This window comes from Centropristis striata, chromosome 7 (assembly GCF_030273125.1).
Source record: "Centropristis striata isolate RG_2023a ecotype Rhode Island chromosome 7, C.striata_1.0, whole genome shotgun sequence".
Classification (NCBI taxonomy): Eukaryota; Metazoa; Chordata; class Actinopteri; order Perciformes; family Serranidae; genus Centropristis; species Centropristis striata.
This window is the reverse complement of record NC_081523.1, coordinates 11506632-11522875: the sequence shown is the minus strand read 5'-3', so window position 1 is coordinate 11522875 and position 16244 is coordinate 11506632. Positions and strand designations below refer to the sequence as shown.

Below are 16244 nucleotides of genomic sequence, written 5' to 3'. Positions count from 1 at the left end.
TCACATGATGACTATTACAGTGGAAAGAAGAAACAACCACCAGCTCAAAATGATTTCTATCATTTGCAAAACATACAAACCATAGACCGTATAGATACAAATTAATAAACAAAAACAATAAACAAGAATCCCATTAACAATTACTGAATGTGTATAGAAAAGTTTGCCTGCCCTGTTCACTGCAGAAAAATAATAATCTAACTCATTACAAATTCGTGACGTCATGTTAAAATTTGGGGGCGGTGGCCTGGTGATGGCATGTTGCTTCATGTCCCCTTCAGGTGCATGTCGTAAATATAAAAATTATAAAGGAAGGTTCGATTCTTCTGCACTAGAAGTGATGTTTTATGATACTGTTTGGTTCAGAGTTTAACATTATAAGAACTGCTTTGTTTTGTAGGGGAATACTGAGCCGAAGAAAATGTAGGATTTTATTAATTGATTTGGGATAGTATGTCCATGGGTATTGGACGCGTTCACTTATTTCACTGTCTAATTATCACACTTTGAAAAATAGGAAACATGGAAAATGTCTTTCTTTTCTATCAAAAGCGTGGTTTTAGCCATTTATTTGTCGATTTTGTGGTATATCGTAAGCATCAAACTCGTAGTCATCATATTTCCGACAACACGGTAAGCAGCCAGCGTTTGACAGTAAGGCTGTCCTTGGCTAGCCGCGCTAGCCCGAGCGAGCTAAACAGCGAATACAGACCCTCTGCATTAACTGTGTGTGAAGTTGTCGGTGAGTTTAAGTTGACGCCTGTCAGTTACTAGTGCTATAACATCCATATTAAGTATCAACAGGATGTAAAGTCGGATAACTTAACACCAGCGTCCCGTCCGGCCATCGTAACTCAGCTAGCATAAAGCTTACCAACGTTAACTACCCTGTTAGCCTCTTGGATGTGTTTGCTGCATTGATTCTTTACGTAAATAACATGAGAAATAACGGCAAGAAATAGACAATTTGTCCAAGATAATGCCACGATATCCCTAAGTGTTAACGTACATTAGCGTAACTTATAATACATCGTCACACTGTTAAAATAATCGACTAAATCATTTTTTGTCAAAATTGTTGTTTTTTTTGCCTAAATCATCACCTCATGACGCCGACCACCTATGGTAAAATCGCAGACATCCTCAGTTGATCAGATCATGTGATTTTACCCCTTTGGGTTCATCACTTCTTTGACAATCAGATCAGATAAGAACCCAGCAAAGAAGAGCTAGAGGGAGATTGTTTAGTTATCAGTTTAGTTTGTCAAGTGATTTATTGTTGACACTAATATTGGTAACACTTTACTCTAAGGTGTCTACATAAGAGTGACATGAGCGTGTCATAAACATGACATGGGATGTGTCATGAACATTAATGACACTTTGAAGTAACATTAATGCTCATGATACTTGTCATATCATGTTTCTGACAGGCTTGTGTGACTCTGATGTAGACACCTTCAAAATAAAGTGTCACCATATCTTCTTTAAGTCATAAAGGCATGTTCAAAAATTGCCTAAGTCATTTATTTCTCTTAAGTTACATAATTTACACACAGTGTTATTACTATGCCAATAGCCATCCTTTGTTACATCATTTATGAGTGAAATGATCAATAAATGTCATATGTTAGACTTTTGGTGAAGTTTTTTGTGTTTCCTGCAAAACTTGAAAAAATTAGTTAGGTGATTGTTTTAACAGGGTGACGACATTCATTATGTAGCTTAACGGCTAGCTGCCTGTCACTGTTTATATTTCCTTTTAAGATAAACTTTACTGACCAGCAGCTGCTGAGACAGCTTCCAGTGTATTCTGAGACCTGGGATTGAATACTAGTTCAACAACTCAACAGCAGTTTGGTGCAGGTATCACTAATCAACCCCCAGCAAGTTTGACAGGCAGTTATGTGTTATGTAATAGTTGTGATGGTCTTTAAACCTGCCTGTTCCTCTCAATTTGTGTGCAGCTGGGTTGTTACCACAGGTCCTGTGTTTGGATGGCCCCCTGCCCCCCTCAGGTCAGAGCTGAGGGTTGGGGTCAGGTCTTGGGCTAATGTCACACAGTCCTGGTGAAGAGGGGGGTCTATCTCAGGCTGCCCCAAACGTCAACACTCAAGACAAGTTTGACAACCCAACTCAGACTTTGGCAACAGAGAACACACCTGGGGAGCAGGTGAGGATGCATTTGTGATTTTTGCATATGGGTGTAACAGTGCTGTTTGTCAAAGTCTGTCTCATGTTGCTATCCATATAGGGTTTAGGTTATTTTAAGGTTAAGTAGGGCTGGGTTTCAGCGTTTACCTTGTGAAATCACTGTTTCCATTGCAAAAAACAAGTTGTTATACGAAGAAACTTTCATGTCATAGGTATAATGATAAGAAAGCAGCTACTGTAGAAATTGACAATGAAGTATTGATGTTTATTGTCTCAAGAAGAATTTTGAAATCTATGGTGCTGTGCAGAACAAAGACCCAGTCTGAGCTCTCTGAGTTATCATTTTGCAATACATTGTTACTGGGTTATCTAGATTTCACAAGATTTTCAGTCCTACCATTTCTCATTGATCAGCTTCAGGGGTGCAGAAAGCTTGGTCCTAGTTGTGGATTAAGATACATTTCAAAGAGTTATTTTCAATAAGGTTTATATTCAGTTGTGGACTAGGCTGATCTCGGATCAGGGAAACCCTAAGAGGTTTAACTTTGCACTGAATTTTTGACAGAAGCAACTTTGTACCTCTATGCAACAAACCCTGACATCTTGCACAATTTCAAGGCCATGCCATTATATTGAAATACTTTATCACAACAGTAGTGTTTCACTGTTTCATTCCTCTGAAGTGATAAAAATGCAAGTCTTGATTTTTAACTAACTCCTTTTGTGACAAAATGCAGTCATCATATGATGCATTGTAATGTGCCTTCAACAAACGTTTCTACTGAACCAATAACTACTTAGGAAATCTCAGAATAAACTGTCTGCTGGATTATTTTCCCTCTACTGAATGATAACAGGGAAAAGTAGAGACGGTGGTCATGTAGAGGAGCTATAGATGGAAGTCACATTCTGTCCCTCTTTGAGGTATGCATGCTAAAAGTGTTGGACACAGAAGGTAATCCAGAGGAGACAATTAAATCAGGGTCACTCTGTCTGCCTGTCAGTGATTAGCTGGAAACATACATATACCTGGATGGAGTATGATGAATCACTTTAAACACTTTTTTTGTGTTGCATGACATTCAACCAAGTATACATCATGTGGTCTGTAATCATGAGGCTACCAAGCAGAGCACACACAGGAAGATATGACTTTAAAGGAGGTTGTGATTTAATCTTATGGAGGGTGTTCTGCAGTTTATTCACTATCATATTTCAGATCCATCCGCCTTCTGTGTGCATGTTACACTGCAAATCGGATTGCTGGTTTGGCAGCAGTGTGTAATGTGGGTATTTGTTGATGTATCAACCAATGCCAGGCACTCTCTTTCAACATGCTGAAACAGAAGCATTGTATTACCTAATGTTATGCTTGTTTGTGAATGTAAGCTATTTCGTGGAAGAAGGTTGTTTACAAGCTGTCGCTGTATCAGTTGTGGAGAGACGCAGAGACAAGAGGCGGCTTGTAGAGCAGAAAAGAATAACACAGGGCTTTGTGCGTCTGGCCAAGGAGAGGCCTGATCCTTTCCTGTCTGACTGTCCTTTGGTTTGTCTCGTGGTCTCAGGTTCCTTGATAGGAGCTTAATGGAAGGGCACAGACTTAGCTCAGACTTCTATATTTACTTATTGTGGCACAGTTGAACTGTGGACAGGTGTATACACCGTGTGTATAGCAGGCATTTCCTTTTTAATAAGTAACTGAGCAGTATTGCTGATATATTGATTGAGCATACTTTTTCTCAAGGTGTCGCCTGTGGTGGATGAGGCGTCCCCTTCTTCCACATCCTCTTTTGAGATGCTTGACATGGAGCCTGTCCCAGCCCCTTATCAAGAAGTGCAGCCGCACTGGTTCTACTGTCGACGGGCTGATGACAGCACCTCCTGGCTTCCTTTCAGCAGGGAAGACTCCGACAGACTAGAGAACGCCTGCAACACAGGTAAGCACCGATACTTTATATGCACATTAGATTCTGTTCATGTCCATTACAGTATATATAAAGTGTATGATCTGTGAAAAGTAAGAAAATAGTGAGTTTACTATAAACAGCTGTGAGAAGATAAAATGTCAAAACATCACTGTTGCAAACACTTGCCCAGTGCCCAGTAGGACACTTTACTCACTTGACAGGACACGCTCACTGGCACTCACACTCACAAGCAGTTTAACAGCTAGTTTCGGGTGGTTCAGTTTCAGGCCTTCAGGCATCATATCCATATTTAAAGTTTTCTTGTGTATGAACATCTCTTAGTTGTTGGGCTTGTCCTATAATCACACATATCCCCCACCCAAAAGGAAAAATATAAAATTACAAAAAAAAAGCAGTGAACCAAATTGGCACTCAGAGAACGTTGACTTCCACCAAGGCTAGTGGTGTGTTCATGTGCTCCTCTGATTATTTCCCACACACTCTATATAAGGGCACCCTAAACAGGCAACATTTTTGTCTTTCCCTTTGACAATACAAGTTTCTCTAAAGCGAGACATAATGGCAGTTCCTTCGCTGACATACCTATAGAAGGTACAGTATGTCCATATTATTCCAGGAGAGTGCACTTATCCTCCTGGTGATGCTGCTGCTGCAGAACTCAGTGAGAAGTCAGTGAGCAATTATTGCTGCAAAGTGGCAATATAGTCTTGTGGGTAAATAATGAGTACACAGACTTTAGCTTGAAAATTAACTTTTTTTGCACAGCATATTGTTTGCACATGCAACAACCTTCTAGTAGAATCACTGTAGCCTTATTCCCATAAACATTTCCAGAATTATAGCACAGCGCTCACACATGTGCATGTCCTCATAGAACCTTTCCTTGAAATCTATTTTTGTCGATTGTCTCATAAACATGATTTACATCTACTTGTGAATGTTTACTGTGAAGTAGGGGACAAGGAGGAGGTGGTGATAGCTGTGGATGGAGAGCGTTATGACGTACATGTCGTGGAGAGGAAGCGCTACGCTGTGTACTGGGAGCAAGGCCCCACTGAAGTGCGCCGCTGTACCTGGTTCTATAAAGGAGATAAAGACACCAGGTTCATGCCTTACCCAGAGGACTTCAGCAAGAGACTGGAGGTAGTCTGACACCGATGCTGAACCCTCCCCATCATGCAGCTCATTCCTACAACTTCTGATATTTGTTCTTTTCTTAACTTTGCTTTTCCTCACATAGTCTCTTCATATCTGTTGGTCTTTGATTCCTTCCCTTCCTGTCTTTCAATTTTTCAGGAGGCCTATATGATAGCAGTGACCTTGGATGAATGGAAGAGGAAACTGGATTTTCCCAACGGAGAGACCGTCATTTTACACAATCCCAAGGTAAGGCCTGCTTTTAAAATATCACTTTGTGCACTATAATTAAATTCACGACAAAGCCACACCATGTCTTTTCTTATTAAATTAGGTGCATTGTTTCCTTCTAATAAACCTCTTCTTCCTAATTTCCCCGCTTCTCTCTCAGCTGATAATGCAATATCAGCCAATAGGATTGCAGGATGAGTGGGTGTCCTCCCCCTCGGAGCAGACACGACCTCGAACAGTCAAAAGGGGAGTGGAGAACATCTCTGTAGAAATACCTGAGGGTATGTATGTGGGTGTACCATTTAACCCCTTACCATTCTGCCATGTTTTTAGAGGGGTATGAGTGAGGGGCAGGTGTTCAAGGTGAGCAGGTCAAGATCAGATTGTCAGTATAACTAGGAAATCCATACATGCTCTGATGCTCTAAGTCTCTTGTTTGTGGTTGTAAATGGACTAACTGAAAAATGCTTCTATGGGGAGTAAAATCACGGCAGGTGAATTAAATTGGGCTCATTGAATCCACAAAAGCTTTAGCTTTCCATAATACCCAGTTTATGAGAGTTTAGGGACCCCAGTATGCAGAAGTATTCATGGGTACCTGAAGAACCCAATTTCATTCAGATAACTTGGGGTGAGAGGTCAAAGGAAGAAATGGCCTTATCCATTTTTCTTTACAAAAATCTTGCCTAACTTGTAGCATTATTTAGCCCAAATCCCAACAATATATCATGACATTAGAGGGTAAACAAAGTATAACCTACAGTTTACGGTTTATTTCTCTGTGTTCCCAGGGGAACCAGAAAAGGTGGACCACCTTGTCTTTATGGTCCATGGCATCGGCCCTGCATGTGACTTGCGCTTCAGATCCATCATACAGTGTGGTAAGTGTGAGTTTGTATCTGTGTGTTCTATGTTTACTGGTTATGCATAATTTACATGTATTAATGGCTCCTTTATTCTGGTCTCTCTCCAGTGAATGACTTCAGGAGTGCTTCTCTGTCCCTGCTGGGTTCTCATTATAAGCGTGCTCAGCAGGATGGCCAGATAGGAAGAGTGGAGTTCCTCCCAGTCAACTGGCACAGCGCTCTGCATGGGGATGCCACTGGTGTAGACGAGTAAGTATGGAAAGTGTGAGGAAAAGGAGATCTCTCTGTTGTACAAAACTACATGCATCTCCAATACTTGCAGATGTTTGCACGGTCAAACTCTGTCTTTCCTCTCTTCCCCCACTTTCCAGGGACATCCAGAGGATCACTCTCCCAAGCATCAGCAGGCTGAGACATTTCACCAACGACACTCTGCTGGACCTGTTCTTCTATAACAGCCCCACCTACTGCCAGACCATAGTGGACACAGTGGCCTCAGAGATCAACAGACTCCACACCCTCTTCAAACAGAGACACTCAGAATTCAATGGGACAATTTCAGTAGTGGGCCATAGCCTGGGTAAGATATATACAAACACAGAAACGTACAGCCTCAAGTCATTGAAATGCTGAATTTCCAGTCTTTCCCTTCATCTCTGGTTCTGCAGGTTCATTGATCCTGTTTGACCTGCTAACCAATCAGAAGACTGGATCAGAAACTAGACAGGGGGTACGACGACATTCATTGTAAATCAGTATACAGATAAGAGAAAAAAGATTGCGTATTGTTTGTAGATAACAAATTCCTTTGTCTTGCTTTAGGTGCCTTCTGGTCAGCCTTGTCATCAAAACTGTGACACACTGCAGGAGACTCTGACCAGGCTTGGTCTACAGCAATTCCTGGATACACTACAGGCAGAAAACCTAGACCTGGAATCACTGGTAACACACACACACACACACACACAAAATCAAATGTAATACATAGTTAAAAACATATGGATTTCTCTTTTAGGCTCTTTGCCAAGACGGTGATCTCAAAGATTTAGGAATTCCTCTTGGACCTCGGAAGAAGATCCTGAACTACGTCAGAAAGAAATGGTTTTCAGAGGTCCGACAGAAACAGGCTGTTTAATGGGGCTCTTTTGCTTGGGTGCTCTTTTTTTACAAATGATGGTTACCATATAAAGTATCTACAGTTAAGACATCATTTCAATAACTTTTCATATTTCTCATTCTAAATAGGAGTGTAAGACAGGGGCAGTACGTCTGCCACCAGGTTTGCAACTTCCATCTGAAGTGGCCTGCGATGCTGATGGCACCCAGCCTTCAGGACTGACGATGCAGCAGACCCAGTTCCACAGGGCGCAGTCTGTCACCAGCGCTGTAGACTACGAATACTTTGACGTCGGCATTGGACAGGTAGCACACATGGACACAGACATAAAAAGTTCTGCTTGGGGCTACCGCTAGATAAAAGCTTTGATGCATCACCTTCCTGCTTCTCTCCTTCCCCTGCTTGCCTGGACAGACCAATGGAGGCATAGCCAAGGGACAGGTGTGTCTCACATGGTGCCCCCATGCTCTCAGGCTTTGTCCTTAGCTCACTATGATCTGTGCCTGGGGGTTCTTTTTACAAACAGTCTGGTCTGGTCAGGTCACAAGTCACATTTTTCCTGATTGAGGCTACCATCTTTGTCCCATTGAGTCATACAATCAAACACCACACTCTGTGTCTGTGCTCATCCTGCTCATTCAGTCCTGCATGAATGGTCAGCTCTCTGGTCTCCCCCTTACCTGCTGTCACACACCCTGCTGTTGTCTTGATGTCATAAAATGTAGTTCAGTGTAAACACCATAGTGCACCGAAGGAGTGTTTCCATTTGTCTGAAGAGCTGTGTCTTCGTAAGATAACAAATTAAATAGCACACATGTTTCCGACCCCACCTTCTCTCTACAGGTGTCGATTGATTACCCACAGCTGGCTTTCCACCCTCAAACATTTTTTGCTTTTGGCTCTCCTATTGGAATGTTCCTGACTGTCCGTGGGCTCAAACACATCGATCCCAACTACACCTTTCCAACCTGCAAGAGCTTTTACAACATCTACCACCCAGTGAGTAATTGAATACTTACTGCATCCTCCATCCAGACACTAGTTCTGCACTCAGCCCTAAAAGGGATTACATCAGTTTTTATTTGCTACAACTACAACTTTCTTTTTGTCTCATTTTCAGACAAAGTGGCATTAATGGGGCAGTTCAATTTTTTGTCTGTGTTGTGGACCCCCCACCCCCCAATGACATCTTTTACATAACATCAAAACTCCTTTAATTGACTTCTGCCATCAATAAACATAAACATGTGCCAAGAGAACTATTAGTAGAAAATACAAAAGAACTCATAATGGAGTCATCTATGAGGGATTATCTTTTCAAAGTTACATTCATCTCTTCCTCGTTATTGCTGTGTAGTATGACCCTGTGGCCTATCGGATAGAGCCCATGATTGTTACAGAGGTGGATCTGGAGCCCATGCTGATCCCTCATCATAAAGGCCGCAAGAGAATGCACCTGGGTACGGCTGTCTGTGTCTTTCTCCTCATCTTTGTAGGAATATAATGTGATGTGGGCTTTTGTTTAGTAGGCTTAATGATAATCTCTCTTTCTTTTTATCTTACAGAGCTAAAGGACAGCTTGACTCGTATGAGCATGGATTTGAAGAACAATGTTTTGGGATCTTTACGGACTGCATGGCAGTCCTTTGCCAGACTACCAGTTGCTGCGCTGCCCCCAGTGGACGAAGCAGATACTGCAATAGAGAGAAACGTTCAAGAGACACAAGGTAGAGAAATTGATTTTATTTGCCTTTGTGTATGTGCTGATGCTTTGTGTGTTTGTGTGTGTGAGCCTGTGTGTGTGAGTTTCTACAGGAGTGTGTCTAACCCAGTCTCCTTATACTCCTCCTCTTTAACCCCTCTCTGCATGTTGGCACCCATCTGGTGGTTGCTCCTGCTTCCCTCACCCCTTACAACTTTACCTTGAACCTCAGCCTCTGCGGCAGTTTCTGCTTCTGCTAAGAGGGAAGGGCAAAGTGCTGATTTTTGGACTAAAATACTGGAGTGGCCCAGGGCCCTTCATAAGCATTACTTCCAAGGTAAGCCAGGATAGTCACTTGGCTTGAATATAATTGAAGAAGAAGTAAAGCCAGCTTACTTGCAGCTTTGCAATCTAGTTTTCTCTGTGAAATGTAAACCTTGTCTTTCTTTCTGTGTGTTCGATGGAACTTCCCTGGTTTGAATCTGGAATATAAACTTGCACAAAAGAGGCAAAACTAAATTCTTCCATTACCTTTTTTAATAGTTAAAGCTATGCTCAACACCTGCAGAATTTAGATTTTTAAAAACCTATGGTGTTCTTATACACTGGGGTTTACTTTGGCACGCCAGCTCTTTCACAATGAGCACATCTTATGTAATGTATGTCATTATTGCTGCAGGCTCTCACTGCTCCCATAATCCCCCATGCTTAACCTTCAACTCAACATTCACTTGACTGACGCTTCCTTCAGGCCCTCTACTCCTTCTTCTGCTGACATTTCTGATTGGTTGAATTTGTTGACTGCTCCGCCGATGATCAATATCAGAGGCCATTTGAGTAACTGGCCCATGGCCCACTATTATGTGCTGCACAAATAGGAAGAGTTGAATAGTAGTGATCACATTTGTTTTTTTAATAAGAGTTATTCAACCAGCATATGATCTCATTTATAATTAGCAGGTCACCCACAGTCGCTGCATGCAGGTACATGTCCTGCCCTTTTTTACAGAACCTCAAGTATTTATTCTGTCAATCCATTAAATTGGCCACAGGGAACACATCTGCTGTTAGAACAGACTGAAAGTACATAAAAGTTTTTTTGTTGTCTTTACCTTTTACGCTCTATGAATTTTAATGAAGATGACTCATAGCTTTTCATCAACAACCTTTAAAGCCTTCACTTGTTGCATCAAGGATAGTAATTCAAGATCATTAACACATGATACTATGTGTGAGTGAATAAACACGACATCAGGTCAGAAGCAAAAAGTTGACACCTCTGTGATCAGTTGATATAGCCATTGATTACTAATTTAGAGAACTGTCTTCAACACCGGGTTAGGTTTTCTGAGAAAGAAAAAAATACCACAATTTGAAAATACACCCCTCCTCCTGCAGCTTTCCCCTCTCTGTCCTAACCCCCTCCTCCCAGACAAGCATAGGCATATCCACACACCTCATACAGTAACCTGTTAGAGTACTAGTCCTTTATTTCAATCATCCTGATTGTGATCTTGATGCCATTTTGTATCAGCAATCATATGAATGACTGTGATTCGCGGCTCTAGCTAGCTACATAAACCTGAACTTAAATTTGCCGCAGCTGTGAGGCAAAAGGCTAGACCATTTTAGGCAACATTTTTTCACCATCTGATAAGTCTGTCTTTCTTTTTTGGGATTGCATTACTCTGTAAGCAGTTGTTGCCAAAGCTGCATAGAAATTTTCTGTAGGATTTTACACCATTAAATTAGAAGGGACATGCAAGTGTATCTGCATCTGTAGAACAGCCAAAAGCAATGTCTTCTCTCTGAAATGACCTGTGACTGGCCAAAGTCTCGTGCCACTGATTACATTTTCTAAAAACAGAGCCAGAGAAGGTGCAGAAGTCTAGTTTTCTCTCTGACCATGTGGATTACTATCCTCGCTAACCATTTCACACCTGATGTGCAACAAACATCTATAGTGCTGCTGTTATCCCACCAGAGTATGTTCCTACAACATTCAGGCATTGACTCATCTCTGTGATGCATGAAAGACTTCAGGTTGTAGACTAATTCACCTGCAGACTGCAGCTAATCTTTCCACAATCTGATCTGTTCTGGTTTTACCAAAAACACTGAGTCATAACAGACACTGTTGCTGTGCTGGCTATTGTGTTTGTTTTTGTAATCTGCTGCCTGCCTGTAAAGCCTCATCTTTTTTTTAATTGTCTCCCTGCAGGAGCGTGTGAGGAGGCAGAGTCCTCAGTTTCAGCAGAGCAGATGGAGCACCCTGAAATTAAAGTGGGAATGTTGAATGGAGGGCGAAGGATCGACTATGTACTTCAGGAAAAACCCATTGAGAGCTTCAACGAGTACCTGTTTGCCATCCAGTCTCATCTTTGTTACTGGTGAGTCATGCATACCTGTGGAGGGCTGGACACCAGCAACTGTTTGGTATTTGTTTGGTATTTTATTGTTTTGTATTTTATTTGGTATTTTATTGTTCCTGATGTTTTCTCTTTGTTGTATTCCATTTTACTTCCTTCATTTGATTTTTAAAATAGAGTTTTCCCTTCTCTGTTCTGTCTGTTAGGGAATCAGAGGACACTGCTCTCCTTCTTCTAAAGGAGATCTACGACAAGCTAGGTGTGGCCTTTGAACAGCCACAACAGTGATTAAGTTTTATGATTGTAAACTTGCTTTTTAACACAAGAGTAACCTGAGAGAAGGAAAACGACGGACAACTGTCAGAGCCAGAGGCTGCACAATCCTCTTCCAGAATGCCTTACTGTCTGGGTGTTAGCTGACTGCCCCGCCCTCTCCTGCCATGACAATGGAGACTGTTTGGCTGCAGTCAGGTGATCTTGGTTCAGATATGTCAGTCAACCTTCATGTGAGGTAGCGATGGCTTCTTGGTGCTGCCTACACTCCACTGCAGGAATGGGTCCAGTGTCTGATAGTTGTCAAATCCACCCTAACATCATTGACACGCTCCTGGTCGCACCTTTCTGTCTTTCTTCTTTTCTCTCTTTTTTTACTTTGCACTTTTCAACTGTTGTTGACATATCATGTTTAAAGCTGCAGCTGATTGATATTGAAGTATTTATAATAATAGCCACAAGACTGTACTGAAGCCCTGAGAGACTGACTTAAGAACAAGTGGAAGAAATGTTTTCCCAGGATCATTGTTCTAGGTTCTTGTTGTTGTAATACTAATTTCAGCCACAAGAGGCAGCAGTGCACCACTAAATGTTCTCAATAGGACTAAAATGATTTCTTCTTCCAGGTGATTTTTTATACATTTCTACCTACAAGAAAGACTTGGCAGTAATGTTACATAACTTTCTTACACACAGTAGACTGTAGGGACTTTGTGTCTACAGTTTAAGAAGAAATTAAAAATTACCGGTAATAAAACATGAATGCTTTTAGTCTTATTTAGTGGTGCACTTCCGCATATTGTGGCCAAAATAAATATTGAAAAATGATAATGACTTGACTGTTTTCACAGATTGAAAAAAAACTAACCTAGAAAGAATTATCCTGGCAAAACTTTTTTTGTTTACCTACGCACTCAGTCATAAAGACCAAGAGAAAATGATTTAGCTTAGACTTAGAAGATGGATCACCAGATTTTTTTATTCACTTGTTCATTTATGGAAAAATGCAACAGGTATATTGTTTATCACATTTGATAACAAACTGGAATTCTTTCCAAGGTAGTATTTCTCTGCAGTTGACAACAAATATACATATATATATAAATATAAATATGAATTTAAATATAAATATATATATATATATATATATATATATATATATATATATATATATATATATATATCCAAGAATATAATTAAGATAGATTATGATCTATACAATTTGATATATTTCCCAGAACTATGTACAGCCTCCAAAAGAAATGTAAAAATATAATAATGTAGAACTATAATTTTAATTCACTATAAGTGTGTTTAACAGGTCTGCCCCTTTAGACAGCTGTCTTGACCAATTTTGCCCTTTCCTTAGCCTGACATTAGACATTACCTTTATAAATAAGCAGGTTCTGTGGTTTTTTGTGGTTGATTATAAAATGTTTAGGCCCTGACGGAGAATGAAGGTTGATATATTGGCAGCTATATTTTCTTTCTCTCGACATTCAAGGCCACTTGAAACCCAAAGCTTCTACTACGTATGTGCAATATGACAATAATGTCGTTATTTTTCATTTTACAGATGAAGTCTTGTACTGACACTATCATTTCAAGTTCATCTTGCCTCTTAATTTTTCATTTTTCACAATTTTTAGTTTGATCATATCTACACCTGTATCGAAAAAAGGGATCCTGATAAAGATTTATGTCGGAAATGAAGTAAAGACATGCAGGTGATTTAAAGGACAAGCTGGTTTCCCTTCTATAGTGTTTTTAATGTATGAACCGTGTGTTATAAACTGTACAGAAAGGCCAGTTCCACTTTCTCTCCCTGAAGTCTGTGCCATTCCTCCGCTACTACTTTCGACCCAAAATGTAACCTAATTCCTAACAGCAGCATATTCTTTATTCAAAAATGTGGTTAATTCCAATACAGAGTGGCATCTCACACAGACAGTTTAAACTTTTGTATAATGTAATGGCCAAATCATACATGTTTCCATCATTGTTCATTCATACATTGTTTCTTTGTATCTATGTATTATGAAATAATTTTCTGTATTGCATGCACTTCTTTGTTATGTCAGAGCAGAGTTTCTCAACATTTTCTGGTCCTGACCCAATTCTTAGGTCTCAGATGTTCATAGTTCTCATGAAATCAGCAATAAGAGAGTTTTTCCATTGAAATCATATACATTTTATTTAGCATGATAAATATGTAGAAGTTATATTTCAAAGCATATCAATTTTATTTTATATATAAATATAAGAAACATATTAATACGTCACAAATATGCGCCATCAAGCAACACAGGGTCCAGACTACAAAGTTGAGAGACTCTGTTTCAGAGTGATTTAACTTAACAAATGACTCATGTTATGCACTGTCAGGGCACCACAGCCCCTCCACCAAAGCTCTGCCCTGTATCTCAGCCCTCTGGTGGTAACATTTGCACAATACATGAATTATACTAATGGGTTATTCATTTTTCTTCCTCTAGAAACGCACTGAATACTACATTATCCCGTTGCCGTTTCCTTGAAGTTTACTACCATCTATGTTTCTGTTTTTTGTGTCTGAACAGTAAAACAGGGCTTTAAGGTCCCTGGCTAAACTTCCTCACCCTAGCTGTGTTTGCACTTGATACTGAAATGTTCATACATACCAAAAAACAAATGTTCTTGAATACATACACTCATTAATATGGTAACATTTTGTGTGTGCCATAATAAAACATTACAAGTGTTTTGTTGTATGTGGATTTCATTGAAGTATGCTTATTCTGGATTTGAAAACAATAAATTACCCTGCAGCTGTCTGTAGGATTTGCCATAGACAGTCTATAAAAATGACATAAATACAGCAAAATAACTTTGATTTACATAGTGGAGGGGCAATCAAGCTAGTGTCACACCATCTTCCTCCTCTAGACATGTGTCTGACAGGCACACAAGCATATGCACATCTCACACATTTAAGTTGGTTACCTAAATGATTAGCCATTTAAAAAACAAACAAACATGATTTACAATTGTTTATATTATATTATTTTACCTTATCAGCTATCCCATTTCACAAGAATATGTTGTGGGAGTGAGACTGGTTCTTGATGTGTTTGATGGGCTTTTTTTTTCAATTATTTCATTTGGCAAAATATTTTCTTCATAGAAATATATCCACAGATCCATAACAAGTTCCAAAAGTAACACTGAAAGGGACAGTCCTTGCCATGAGCAGTTTCATGTAGGAACTAAATAAAGAAAGAAAACAGTTCCTGCTCATGTCTGTGGATTATGTTCAGTTACTGGGTCATGAATTTTTGGAAAGAGACATTGCTGTTGAGTTTTTCAAATGTGTTTTTGGTACTTCAAGCACCACAGCTGATGTGCCATACAATTACATTCGATTTGAGAGAAATCAGACCTCCCTATGTTCAATATTGCCAACACTTGGCAACTACCAAATCTAGGTTGATAAATAGCACTAAAGATAGAAGGAAAAATATGTATTATTGATTTTTGGGTGAACTGTCCCTTAAATGTAGTTGTCAGAATTGTTGTTGGTTTTATTGGGAATCAACCAAAAAGTGCCCTAAATTACCTGACTGCAATGTATAAGGTATTAGATGTTATACGAGATATTTCTAATTGTTTGATCACAGACTCCAACTAAAAGTTATGTGAAACAAGGGGTCAAAGAAGAAGAATTTTAGATTTCTTTAGTAACCTCGTTGCTGTGGCAAGTCACTGGCGCATGCGCAATCGTGTGGAAAACGCAGCATCACTTGCAGCGGTTGAATTGGCTGGTTAGCAACCCTGGATAACAACAATGAGGCAAGTTCAACTCTGGCTTAGGCGTTTGTTTTTAAGCTGTTAGACAGCTATTTGTTACATTTTATAACGGTTCATATATTTGTTCGTAATTTATTTCTCTAACAAGCGAGCAAGTGGGCAGAGTAACTTAACAGTCAAGTGGCTGTAACGTTACTAACGCAAGAGTTACATATTCATACGATGAGTCATGGTAAATTTGAGCTAACAGTTAGTCATTTATGCTCTTTTGTGGTCTGTTTTTGAATTTTTGAATGAAATGTGACAAAGGTCAATAGGAAATTTGTGGACCTCCATAGTGAGCCTCATGTGATTCATGCCAGTGGGAGGAAGTTATGCACTAAAGCTTCTCAGTTATTCTCAAAGGCGGGTCTTTCCTGGGCACCAAAGCTCTGAGGGGGTTTAGACATTTCACTGTAGCCTTAGAGACTTACAGGATGGATGGGACAGGCTTGAATGAGGAGGTATGTTTTTTTTCTTTAACCATTACTCAGCTCTGCTGTATTGATGTATTGTATTGTTAAACAATTTCTAACCAGCTTTTCACATAGTAACCCGCTTCACTATTTCTTAAGATGAAGCATTTTTGTCATATTGATTGCATTGTTTTGCCTGATTTTCAACTAATGGAAGGTTTTCTTT

General features: G+C 39.9%; 1 protein-coding gene across 6 annotated transcripts; it reads left to right on the top strand.

Annotated features, from left to right (window-relative positions):
• The first annotated feature begins 634 nt into the window (after positions 1-634).
• ddhd2 (DDHD domain containing 2) lies at positions 635-14517 on the top strand. Of its 6 annotated transcripts, XM_059337792.1 has the most exons (21): positions 635-742; positions 1968-2173; positions 3899-4091; positions 5035-5225; positions 5379-5468; positions 5611-5731; positions 6242-6331; positions 6424-6565; positions 6688-6896; positions 6985-7046; positions 7139-7258; positions 7332-7427; positions 7562-7738; positions 7848-7874; positions 8277-8432; positions 8791-8893; positions 8999-9160; positions 9368-9472; positions 11357-11525; positions 11711-11763; positions 14273-14517. In XM_059337792.1, the coding sequence occupies exons 2-21, from the start codon at positions 2054-2056 to the stop codon at positions 14281-14283; spliced, it is 2397 nt and encodes a 798-aa protein (XP_059193775.1). In that variant the 5' UTR covers positions 635-742; positions 1968-2053; the 3' UTR covers positions 14284-14517. The 6 variants fall into 6 exon arrangements, with proteins under 6 accessions (XP_059193775.1, XP_059193773.1, XP_059193772.1 ...); XM_059337790.1 differs by lacking the exon at positions 14273-14517 and having other exon boundaries at positions 5038-5225; positions 11711-12906; XM_059337789.1 differs by lacking the exon at positions 14273-14517 and having other exon boundaries at positions 11711-12906.
• The last annotated feature ends 1727 nt before the right edge of the window (positions 14518-16244 follow it).

Bases quoted from the DNA above. Each gene is read 5' to 3' on its own strand.
- ddhd2 (XM_059337789.1), top strand. From the start codon at position 2,054: ATGTCACACAGTCCTGGTGAAGAGGGGGGTCTATCTCAGGCTGCCCCA. The intron at 5,469-5,610 runs GTAAGGCCTGCT...CTTCTCTCTCAG, and splicing joins TCATTTTACACAATCCCAAG to CTGATAATGCAATATCAGCC. The intron at 6,332-6,423 runs GTAAGTGTGAGT...GTCTCTCTCCAG, and splicing joins CAGATCCATCATACAGTGTG to TGAATGACTTCAGGAGTGCT.